At 39.9% G+C, this 13195-nt stretch overlaps 1 protein-coding gene across 1 annotated transcript; it reads right to left on the bottom strand.

Moving 5' to 3' along the window:
- Nucleotides 1–210: 210 nt before the first annotated feature.
- Nucleotides 211–1110, bottom strand: LOC115765512. Its single transcript, XM_030709130.1, has one exon. The coding sequence runs from the start codon at nt 975–977 to the stop codon at nt 561–563; it is 417 nt and encodes a 138-aa protein (XP_030564990.1). The 5' UTR covers nt 978–1110; the 3' UTR covers nt 211–560.
- Between the last annotated feature and the right edge of the window lie 12085 nt (nt 1111–13195).

Below are 13195 nucleotides of genomic sequence, written 5' to 3'. Positions count from 1 at the left end.
TGGAATCGAAACGAAATTCGAGCCCAAATGGATATAAGCCCGACCTAAACCTATTGTGCTCTAGAATTGCCCGGCGTTGCCCGGTGAAATGTATTATGTTCAAAATTTAAGCTCACTTTTTTACTCTTCTTGGGTATACAAAGACACATCCTTAAGCAAAAGCCTCAAATCAATTTCAAAGTCATCAGATACAAATAATTATGGAAATTCTACCATAACATATTTTCCTAGGTTGATTTTTATTTATATGCGTGGTAATACATGCTTTGTAGAGTGGCAGCAGTCGAGAACATTGAATGTGTTTGTAACTAAAAATAAAGGATGATCAATTCAAAATTTAAAAAAAAAAAATAAGATAGATAATAAAATAGGCAAGCAATCTCAGTGAAAGTGTTACATCAGCGAGGAGCTTGAATGGAATTGAAGTCTGGGAGTAAATATTTTAGAATTTGTGCCAAAATATGAGAACTTGTCTCGATAGATGATGTACGATTGCAACGAGAATTTCAGTTGGGTTCTGGTTTGAAAACCATGTGCTGCTAAATGGCTCGTATATTTAATTAGTTTGATGCAGCATCTGCTGCAGCCGCCTCTTCGTTGACTTTCATGATTTCCTTTTCGATGGTCATCTTTAGTTTCTGCAGGTCAATGTCCAGATAAATTTTACGCTCATACTTGCTGGCCAATTTGTCGATAGTGCTGCTGAGATGTTTCTTGAATATGTCGAGGACCTCATTGTCGTTGGGACCCGACGACATGCGACCGTGCAGACAGCGCTGGAATTCATCCTCGGCCAGCGCCTCGGCGAGCTTGTCCTCGATGCTATCCTGTTGCTTGCGAATTTGACTGATCTCGGTCTCCAGCTGGGACTTCTCGCGATTGAGCGATTCATAGTTGAATATCTTCATTTTCAGCTCTTGGGTAAGTATGACGCCGGGATTCAGTTGACGGGCGAAGAGTCGTGGCTGTTGGTTCATTGCAGGCGTTGTGAAGATATGCTTCACAAATCGATTAAATATTCAAAAAAACAATTTTGGTGTAAGTTTCTATTGTTTGACGGGAATCAGTAAATTATATTCCATATAAATGATTTGATGTTACTTCTCCAACTACAAAAGCCTGCCTGGCACTGAGATTTACATAATGTACTAGGCAGAAATTACCCGGCGTCACACGATTCAAAAAACTGACTGAAACTGACATTCCTATCAACGACTTATCGCTTCTTGGTCCGAACTTTAACCATCAAAATCTTGCAGCTAGCTCCTATTAAAGATTAAAGTGTCCAGAACTTCGCCCTTAAACCAATCTGCTGCCTTCCTCTTACAAGTTGATCACCTGTCAGGAAAAACTCTTTTATATGTACAGCCAAATGAAGTCCATCTATCTGTTGCCTGAAACGTGGCGCCAGCTTAAATCTCCATTAATGGTTTGCAGGGCGAATTCGAATGAAATTAAAGCCGCAGCAATCTCATTTCCGCGCATCTTTCACACGCCCAACAGGGTTAAGCAGGCGTCGGAGAGAGAGAGAGAGAGAGAGGGAGACAGAAAGGATTGTTGAAAATTAAATTGCGTATACGCACAGTTGCCGCTGCGGTAAATGCGGCGACGTCAACGCGTGTGTGTGTTGACTCTATCGTTAAGTGCATAAATTGAATAATGCGTAGCATGTGCAGTGTCAACTCTGGCCGATATAGAGTTGCCAGATCGCCATGTTTGCGCTTTAAATTTATTGAATTGCCTTCCAACAGGAAAGCGAGACACATAAACCATTATTTTATTACTTTATCTATCAGTTTGCGACTCGCCCGCAAATTTACCAAAATTTCGTTAGCTCTGTATATATATGTGTGTGGGGTATACTTTTTATGGGCGATCGTTTGTCTTTTGGCCAGCGCATTTAATCAAAGTTATTTGAATGCAGTCAAGCGAAATGCAAATGAATGCATTTAACAAGTTGTTGCAGCTCAGCACACACAACTTCATTTACATTTAGCCCCACAGATCTGAGACTAAATAAACGCAAGCGAAAACTTTTATTGACATTGCCGGACCACAAAGACAGAAAGCGACGGGGAACGGGGGACGGGGAACGGGAGCAGTCCGTAGGGCGAATAAACTGCCAAGTATTTGTTTTTACTTTGTTCTGGGCTAAGCATTAATGCCACAGATTCTTCAATATCTGTAAACAGTTGCTGGCTCTGAGGTCTGCGCTACATACGATAGTAATTAATTAAATTGTATTGGCCAATACACGCACGAATAGAGTTTAGCATTGACTGGCTAGCCTGTTGTCAAACATTTACAGACAGCTGCAACAATATTCAAGTGTAAATTTTCCTTCCTACAATATATATGTATATATAATTCAGCTGTCCATCAGGAATTGAGACGAAAGTCACGCACTTTTCTGTTTTTATAGCCGGTTGCGATTTCTTTGCTTTGATAACTCCACTCTGATTGTCCTCAGACTAAATCGCTTGCCAATTTATCTGCGGCAATCAGCCGCATGGAAAGTGCTTCAACTTAAATATTTAAATATAAATTTCAAACTGTTCAAATATGCGACTTATCTGCGGCAAACGGTACGCAGTGAAAACTCTTTAAGTTTCAATTTAAAAAGTTGAAATTATGTTTAAAGCTTTACTATCGAAGGGCATTTAATATGCGGAGCTTAAAGTCAGCCAATCTTTAAATGTTAGTTAAGAAATTCAACTTATATTTTTGTAAGCAACAACTTTTTAAAATGATTTTAATATATTTAAGAGGATAAAATTACTATTGAGTAGCGTATAGAAAGAAATTTAAATTTAATTTGATTTTAAGTCATTTCCTTAAGACATATTTTATGCATATCTAGAACTGAGTCGAGCTTAACAAACTTTTTTGCAGAAACTTACTAACTGATTTTGTCAGTTGTAAGTGGAATTAATTGCAATTCGTGAGCTGCGTTCGAGGCATTTGAATAAATGACAATGCAATCGTTTAATTAGCTTTGGAATTCTCTTAAGACAGACACTTAATGCTACTCATCAATAATAATTGGTAGACTGTAGAGTTTCAACCAATTTTTGAAGGTCGACTTTGAGCTCGTGGCCAGCCTTTGATTATGATAAATGGGCCGCAGCTAGCATATTTCACAATGTGCTAAAAAAAAAAATGGAATGAAGCGATAATGAGCTATTATAAATATCATCTGGCGACTTATTTAGTGACAAACAATGGACGACAGGCCGACATTATGCAAAGTTGGGACGCGCTGCTGCAGAGTATCTATTGTCGTCTCTCGTGGAGACTTAACCCGTTTTCGGCTGTTTGGGTACATCACAAAATATAAGCCTCGGAGCCTGGGCGCTCTTCAAAGTGTCAAGAAAACAAATGACGGTCAATTTCTTGTGTTTATGCCGTATTCTTTTATATACTGCAGCCATTGAACGCACGTAAAAGGGGTAGTTTGGTTTTGTGCATAGGTATGTAACAGCCAGAAGGCAAGTATTTGTGACCCAAGACGAACAGCTGAGTCGAGAGGTTTGTGCCGGAGACCTTATATTCGATATATATTATCATTTATCATTTTCTCGATATGTTGTCCCATTTTCGTATAATCGATAGATATCGATTTTGTTGCCTGATTCCCGTAAAGTTTATAGAAATTAAAGTCTTTCACTTTTGGGATACATTTCCTCATTTCTTGCGCTTATTTATGTACATTATATTCGAGCCCTGAAAGTTTCTTAAAGATCACACTATAGAGGTCAAAGTAAATCAAGAATACAAGCCACGAACATAATGTGGGCCTCCTTGGAAGAAGAAGCACGTCCACCTTCTCTACAGATGTTTGTATTGGTTTGTATGTAAAGGAAGCTAGAATGTTTGGCTACAAGAGGTATTTGTCAGTCGGGCACTCCCCATTGAAGCACTCTTATTTGTTTTTTCCTTTTTTATGGCAGGCCAGAGTGTCTGATAGTCATATACTAAATATATATACTGGCCGAGTTTAGGTTGCCGAGTGGCGCAAGTGTTAAACTTTTCCTCAGCCACTTGACGGGGCAAAGGGGAGGCGGCAGGCAGCGAAGCTTAAGGCAAATATCCATCGAGGACAGGTTGGTAACTCGAGAACATAAAAGGGATTTGGGCTGTGCGCGTATTAAAAGCACAAAAGAATAAAATGAAGCCTATTAAAACGAAAGGCAAGTATTAGATTTACTTAGATGCGGTCTCATCATAAAAATATACTCTAATATTCAAAATGCAAACAGCCGAGCCGAGTCGGCTTTAATTTGTTTCTTGTCGTTTCTTTTTTTTTTTTGCCTCTGTTGCTTGGCAGCGAGTTTTTTTTTTATTTTTTTGTGGAATTTTATTTTTTAATCATTTCTCCGGCATATCTAATGACAGAAATTAATACACATAGATAAGGGGCTTCTGGTTTGCCACGTTTTATGCGCCATTTCATTTTTTTTTTTAGCTTTTCTCCCTGCGGCGTGTGTAATCTGCTTAGTGTCATTTAATTGCGAGAACAACTTTAATTAGCTAATCAACAATTTATGCATCATTAATTATGTTAAGAGGCTCTTATAATTTCACACAAGCCAAAATGTGCTATGCCAAATATGCCTCGCAAGTTTGATGTCCTTTAATGACAAATAAATATAATGAAAAATTTGCAATTTCGAATTAATTTCAATTTGCACTAGAAGCAAATACTCTGCGTCGTCAGGGTCATATGTATACCCTGGACCCATTAAAAATGGGTTGAGAGGGTATACTGTATTTGTGAAAATGAATGTAAGAAGCAAAAGGCAGCTTCTGCGACCCCACAAAGTATATATACTCTCGTTCAGCATCAATAGCCGAGTCGATCTAGCCATGTCCGTCTGTCCGTCCGTCCGTCCGTATGTATGAACGCAAGGATCTCAGAACTTAATAGAGCTATAGACTTGAAATAGATTAGATGTAGGTGCTCCTAGTGCCTGCGCAGATCGAGTTTGTTTCCGATAATCGATAACTTACTCCGTGTCCAAGCAATCGATAAGAATTGATATCGATATCCTGTTTTTTGGGCAATTTTGGTAAATAATAAGAGCTAGAGTCACCAAACTTGACATATAGCTTCTAAAATAGAATATATATATGCATTTGATGTTGGAAGAAGAGGGTTCAGGGTATCCCCTAGTCGGGAGCTCCCGACTAGAACCTCTTACTTGCTTGTCTACTCGCTTAACCCACAATGCAACTCAACCCAAAGAATACATTGGACACATTTTAGTTCTGCCTCCCAATTCTTTTCCACTTTGCTAGCATTGCTTGTGAATTTGAGCCGGCGACCTTCTGCTGGCAAAAGTGAGAAAACGTAGACGACCCACAAACATTTTAAAGTATAAGTAAAGTAATAACAATTCGGGGATTGACAGGAATTTTCGAGGAGTGCAACTGAGCGTAGCTGGAATTTGTTTTATGTTCACACTTTGCTGACACAAACGAAATATATAAACAAAAACGAGCTCAAGCGGAAAATGTTTATAGAAAAAAGAGAGAAGCTATATGTAGGAAAAACTTGGAAATTCATTAAACTCGCTGTCAATTCAGGCCTCGGCCCGAATGGCCGTTCTAGGCCTTTTCAATTTGCCTGCCAAGCACAAATGGCAACCTGCCTGCCTGGCCGAGAGGCATACAAAAATGGCAATAAAATATGGTCACTGTGATAAGGACGATAAGGAAACTATGCCAGAGCCGGGCTCTGGCTAAATGTGTGGCCGCAACAAAAGCGGCAAAATAAAGAATAGAACGACAACCGTCGCATAAATCAAAACAAATTGCAAAGAATTGTGCACAACAACAAAAAATGCGCATAAACGGTAACTAAAATTGGTATTAAAATAGATGCGCCGACAATAAAGATGGGGGCGGGGGGCAACAATGGACACCGGCAGACGGCACCGGCAGCTACTCATCAGTTCATCCCCAACAAATGACAAATGCCCAATGCAGGGCGGCGGTTCAACGACACGCGGGCAAATGAATCAAAGTTGGCGGGCAGCAGGAGAGGGCTGGAGGCAGGCAGCGGGAGATAGGGAGTCGGTGCCATAATGTTGCTCAATCATGTAAAACATGGGCAATTAGCAGCGAGACGGCGCAGAAGGTTCCAAAGATAATGCATTGCGCTCAGCTGGGGAAATGCCAGAGACAGGGCTGGTAAATTGTCCCTCTGTGTGTGTGTGTGTGTGTGTGTGTGTATGGGAGGGGGCGTGGCATGACAGTCAATTCCCAGCCATATTTCCATTTGGCTTTTGCAGGCATATTGAATTTCACTTTGGTAATTTACGTAATTGCGCAACAGCATTATGCCGGCACCACAAAGGGGGCGGCATTACTAGAGGGGGGAAGGGGGCGATGTTATAGCCACATACATAATTGCAATTATTATGCTGCAGTTGTCTGCGTGAGAACGTCTGCAAACGCCGCTTTAAGTTTGTTGCATGAGCTAATTTAGTGGCAGGCTGAATGTTTGCTTTAGAACTTGTCAGATTTGTGCGCCTCGTAAATGTGCGTGTTGCATATATCTACGTAATTGCAATGCAGAGAATTTAGATGAAAGATAGTTGCATAAATGATGTACAGCTAAAGAGTAGGCCAGTGGATTGAATTGGTTTGCGTTGAATGAAGTGGAAGCCTGAAGAGAATATCAAATGTTGTCAAAGGTGGTTTAATTAGTTCGAGGTGGCAATATTGAATGTATATGTTATGCTAGTAGTATGTATATATTATGTATGTATATTTATGTATTATGATCCTCCATTCCAGTCCGACTAGAGACTATAAAACTCTTGGAAAAGTTAGTTTACCTCCCTCTGTTGCACTCGCAGTTCAGGTCCAAAGCTTGCCTTTTCTCCAATAAATTGATAAAAATCGATATCGCTTTTCTGCTTTTTAAGCATATCTCGCAACTTATGTAAGCCGGAGATATCAAATTTGTTATGTCGACTCTTATAGTGCCACATCTCAGCGTCAAAAACGAAATGCTTGAGCAGGCTCCAAAAGCTCGACTGGCCTTTGAAAGCTGCATATCTTCACGAAGGCGCTGCTTATTAAAACGACGTTAACTCCCATCTGGACATAAGCTATCAAAGTCTGCGGCACGGACTCCGCCTAACAATAGTCGCAGATCAGATCAGCTTCTTCAGCAGCCGATATGCCGACATGCTGCTGCAGCATCCGAATACGGCAGCCAGAGTCCTGGCTCGACCCCATCAGAGAGAGGCTACAGCCCGGCGACCTATCTACAAGGCGAATCATTTAAATAGCTCCTCCTTTGCCTTCATTGTAAATATCCCTCTATGTTAATATCATATAAGTTACATAATTGAAACTGTCCCTTCTTCCCTCATTCAATCGCTTGGTAGATATCAGAAGATTAGTACAATTGAAACTCTTATAAAATGTACTTCAAAATATATCTCAAGTCGAATAACTAGCCGCCTTTTTGACATATATTGTCTTTTCCCTATTTGCACTTATTCAAAGATATCTGCAAGTCTAGTAATTATTTCTCAACGTTAGCCTGTGTTAAAACATATTATGAATACAATATATACTAGCTAAATTCCAACTAATTATACTTAAACGTGTTCTAAAAAGTTACAAACTGTCTTGGCAACAAATTCCGTTCAACTTGCGATAATTCTAAGAATATATTTTTGCTGTCTATAAATAATAAAACAGCATAGGCTTCTATATGGAACATAAAAAGTACACGGATCTCAGTTAACGTTTAATTTCAAACATTTACTTTAACAGAACTTTGCCGGAACACGAGTTAAAACCTTGATATTAACTCGGAAATTGCCCAACTACAAGTGTTCCGAGAATTTTGTAGTAGATAAGAAAGAAAAAAAGAGAGAAACAGAAAAGTAAACAGCTGCAACACGTTTATCGAAGAGTTTTTACTTCTGCGTTTCATAATGGCAGATAGCACAAAATAACCCTGAACTCGACAAAAACATATATGTATACATATTTTTTCCGACGTTTGATTAATGCCAAAAAAAAAAAAAAAAAAAACATATTCAATGAATACGGAAATAAAACGTGGAGCAAAATCAATAGATGTTTATCACAGTCTGAACATTGCGGGCATTGATAACTTGCGCTTGAATTGCAATTGGAAATAAAGAAATAAAGAAACGAATGCTAGTTATATGCTCCAGAGATAAGCTGATTTATGTGCACATATTTGCTTAAGCCATCATAACTTTAAGTAGCCAGTACTTATGCGGAATTTCCACCGTCAGGGCAACTGGCCCCACTCCACCCACCACTTTTCCTAGCCGTGGAAATAACATTGTGAGAGGAGAAAACAAATCGCTGCCATCAGTTGTGAGCGCAATGTTTAAAGAGCGTTTTAAAATTCAGAGCCGCAAACGGCAGCGTATGCTGCGTCCTGTTTGTGTTCTTCTTGTTCTTCTTGTTGTTGTTTTTGTAGTCCTTGTAATTGTTGTTGCTGCTGTTGTTGTTTTTATACCCTGCATGCATTGAAAGTATGTCAAATGGGCATTATGCTAATGTGCAAATGTATGTTACCGAAAGCAGAAGGCTTCTCTGAGAGCTGTGCTCTAGCCATGTCCAAGTCCAAGAAATCGATCAAATATTTATCGATATTCAATTTTTAGGACATATCTCAGAGTCTTTACGAGCTAAGCCCTGACATGTCCGTCTTTCTGTTCGTATCTTAAGAGCTAGCGACTTGAAATTGGGAACGAATTCTTCTTCTATTGCCCGAATGCAGGGCCCGGTGCAGGGTATCACCTGGTCGGTCACTGCCGCATAGTTGAGTTGTTGTCTTTGGTGCTGCTGTTGTTGGCTGGCATGTCTGTATATTATTTCATACGCACGTTGCTTAAGCATGGCAATAAATTTTGTGAAAATTTTCATATGCGTCGTCAACAAATGCGCCAACAGAAACGCAAAGCGCACACAAGACCTTCTCGGGACGGGGGCCACGCGAATAGGCGCCCGGCCACGCCCACATCACGCGCTGCTGTGGTTACAGGCAATGAGCAGCGGGTTGGGGTGGACGGGGATCGGGCTGTTTGGCAAGCGACCAAACCCGAAATGTAGCTGGCATAAGAAATGCGCTCCGCGCTCTTGGCCTGCTTTTGGGCTGCCTTCGTGCCTGGCTGAACCTTGCCTGTTGGCATGTTCGCTTCTGGTTCTTTTGTAATTTTCAATTAAAGCGCTCAACATGTTGCATGCCACATGAGTCTGTGCGTTTTGCTACCAGAAACCATTTAGTGACAAATTAAGTGCGCTCGTATACGTGTTAATTTCCAAATGCTGGCAAATATTACGCATACGCCGCGTGAGGCGCACGCAAAGAAAACGCAGCTTAACACAATTTATTAAGCATTTGGCGTACAAATTGTTTATTTTGTTGCCCAGGTTTATGGCCAAATGCTCAATGATCGAGTCCCAGCGCCGCATCCCAAATTTATGGGCCCAACAATCGCTGCCAACGCAGGGTCTGTGCCCTGGGCGCAGTTTCCGTTTCCCTTTCCGTTAACTTTTCCTTTTCTGTTTGAGTTTCAGTTTAAGTGTCGCATTTTATGCGACAACAAAAAACAATTCGCAGCGCTTATTCGGACATTGTAGTTGCTGCCCCACCAGTTTATTGACAATGTGGCTCAAATGCGGCAATCGCCATTAAAATGCAGAGCCGAGTGCATTATGACTTAATTTTAATGCGACATGTTCATAACTTTTATGTGCTGCCAAAAGGTGCAATAAACACCTGGCAGCATTTACCCCAGCAAATATTACACGTAAATTGGCCACTTCAAACGGTCGCCAGTTGCCAGTTGCCACTTGTCGGTCACGTCGCATTGCCTCTTGCCACCTGCCACGTGCCCCTTGGCGGCCACATTAGGCCACAAGTTGTTGGCGGTTTCGTCTGCGAATGCAGCCAAAATGCGAACAGCTGCTGCAGCCCTTTAACAAATTGCATTCCATTTGCAGCCAAAGCCTTACTTCAATTGTTCTCGAATTGCAGTTCAACACAGATTTCCCTTAGATATCAGTTCTAGGAAGACGTTTTATGTAAGCAAATCTAAATAAATCCAAAAGTTTAACCTGGACCAAACTGTCATCAATCATGAAAAGCGATTTAGTTTTGACAAAGTTCAAAAAGCATATTTGCTTAAGAGCTTGCAAATTTTGACAGATGCAACATTTTGTCATCTTTAACCTAATTTCTGTCAGACAAATATAAAAGCCAAAAAATCGTCTGCTCTTAATGCATAATTAATTATTTTGTCATTTTTAACTAGATTTTTTACCAAATAATTAAACAGTCCATAAATCGTTTGAATAAGAAATAAATTTCTAATTATGAATAAAAATTTAAATGCACAATTATATAAAATTAAGAAAATTATGAGATTTTTGATTTTTGTGAAATAATTCTCAATTTAATGTCTTGTCGCATTAAGTAGAAACTAATTTGCGAAAGATTTCATTTTTTGCCAAGTACAAATGAGCAATGCAAACAAATGGGGCAAATGGTCGGCGGGCGAATGAAAGAGGTCTAAAGTTTCTTGGCCACAATGGCCACAGGACATGTTTCACTTTCGCAACATAAATATATGCAGGCAGCAGTCGGACAATATATATATATATAAGTATATGTCGGTTCTTATGTATTTTTAGTGAAATTCAAAACTATCTTATGCTGCTGGCCACGCTCGAAGCACTGAAACTTGAAACGTTGCACTTGGGGCAGGGCAAACAGCCAGACCAGGACAATGTGCAGGGGCACTCGGACAGTGGGAGAAAGGAAGGAGTTGCGACTCAGACAAAGGCTGACTAAGAATTCGGTTCAGAGTCAACTGACCGACCCGAGCTTGGGACTAAGTCACGTCACGAACATCAGAGGATGCTCATTGTTTGCAGACGTAAGTAAATGTACATAAAATTTATTTCAGCTCATGTGTTGTCGGTCGAGCAGAGGGTAGGGGAATGTGAGGTGTGTTTCTTTGGCAAGCCATGGAAATATATGCAGATGTGACCAGTTTCTTGACTTTGCTCCCTTTGTTTTGCCATAAACATATACGATTATATATATATATACATATATATATACACAAAAGCAACAACCATAACACAAAACGACAACAGCGACCATTTATATTCTCTCAATCAATCGAAAATCGAAGCAAATGCAGCGCATTTGCCAAATTCAATTTGTGTCGGGACGAATTTTTGTTTTATGTACAAAGCCTTAAAGCGTTGCATACTTTCTCATATTGATGTCCTGCTGCAAACTAAAGAGATTCTTAAGAAGCATTGCAAACTATTTTCCAGACAATTTTCTGTGCACCTTTAAGCGAGGCAAATATCTAACAAAGATTATTTGGCTAAGCAAAAAAATGAAACATAAAATTAAACCCATAGATAATTTCCAAAACATTTTATATTATATCTCAAAGCTTGTGTTTTCCAATTGTGAACAAAATTTAAATTAAAAGTTGATATAGAGAACTTGTTAATTTTATAGGTAAATATTTTGTAATTTTTAAGAAAATTTTTGTCAGAAAAAAATGAGACAAAAAATCTGTTTAATAAAATAAGCTTTAAACATTCACTTACCAAACTGAAAGTCAATTTTCTGCTGCTCAGCCGGACATGAAATAGCTTGCCGAATTGTGTCAAAAACTTTTCGACGGCTTTTGTGTTGTTTTGTCAACGAGCTGTAGCTGCAAATAGAAAAGTTTGTTACACATTGAAAGTACAATTACAAATAGAAGCAACCTATATAACTAGATGATGTACATTGCGGCTCAAGTGCGGCATACATGTCGTATGCGTGATTTTTACTTAGTCGCCCTTTTTTTTGTAAACTTATGCAAATGCTGGGGCCAAAAGTCAGCAAAAAACGCAAAACAAAACTAAAAGTAATAAAAAATGCTAATTTTATGTTATTGTTGCTGATTCCCTCACTTTGACTTTGTCGTCATGTTATTCGCCTTTTGCCCTTGTATTTTATTTTGTATTTTTTATACCCTGAACCCATTAAAAATGGGTATAAGGGTATATTGTATTTGTGCAAAATCCAAATGTATGTAACAGGCAGAAGGAAGCATCTCCGATCCCATAAAGTATATATATTCTTGATCAGCACCAATAGCCGAGTCGATCTAGCCATGTCCGTCTGTCTGTCTGTCTGTCCGTCCGTCCGTCCGTCTATCCGTTTAGATGTAGGTGCTCCTAGTGCCTACGCAGATCGAGTTTGTTTCCGATAATCGATAACTTACTCCGTTTCCAAGCAATCGATAAAAATCGATATCGATATTATGTTTTTTGGGCAATTTTGGTAAATAATAAGAGCTAGAGTCACCAAACTTGACTTTTAGCTTCTAAAATAGAATACATATATGCATTTGATGTTGCAAGAAGAGGGTTCAGGGTATCCCCTAGTCGGGAGCTCCCGACTAGAACCTCTTACTTGTTTTTTTGTTGTTGTTGTTGTTTTCATTGAATTGGTCGGCGTCTTTTGCTTTCTTTTATCTTTGGCACACAACAGGAAATGATTTATGCAAAATGGCCGACGAGCAACTAATTTAAACTTGCCCCGCACATACACACACACACGCTCAAACTCACGCACACACACACACGCACACACACACACACACACACACACACACACACACACACGTACACACATGAATAGTTCGCAGAAGTTGCAACGCTTTTCGTTTTTTCTAGCCAGTCATTTGAGCTCATATCCTTTGGCTTATTGAAACTTCCGTCGCCGGATATTGAACGCCTTATTTATGCGGCACAGCCACAATTTCCCGCACAACTTTTCAAACTTAAAGCACAGTTCTGCGCACTTCAGCTAATTGCCTAATTGTAGCTTAATACAAAATCAAAATCACATTACACTCTCAGCTCCGGCTGAAAAGAAAAACTAAACTAAAAGGCAATCAAATTGATTGTATTTGATGGCCAGTCCCTCCCCACCCCATCTCTCCGCCCTGCCAAACAAAGCCCCAGGCATAAGCCATAAATCTTGAGCGCACTTCGTTTCCTGGCCCTCCTTCACCACCAGCTACCCCAGCCAGGCATACTCAAGGCCACCTTCGATGGCAGCTGCAATCGCCTGAGTGTCCTGCAAGTGTTTGGCATGCGCCGGCAGAATGTC

This window comes from Drosophila novamexicana, unplaced genomic scaffold (genome assembly GCF_003285875.2).
Source record: "Drosophila novamexicana strain 15010-1031.04,08,12 unplaced genomic scaffold, DnovRS2.1 tig00000974-arrow-arrow-pilon, whole genome shotgun sequence".
Classification (NCBI taxonomy): domain Eukaryota; kingdom Metazoa; phylum Arthropoda; class Insecta; order Diptera; family Drosophilidae; genus Drosophila; species Drosophila novamexicana.
Note: the sequence above shows the minus strand (reverse complement) of the source record. Positions and strands in the feature narration are given on the sequence as shown.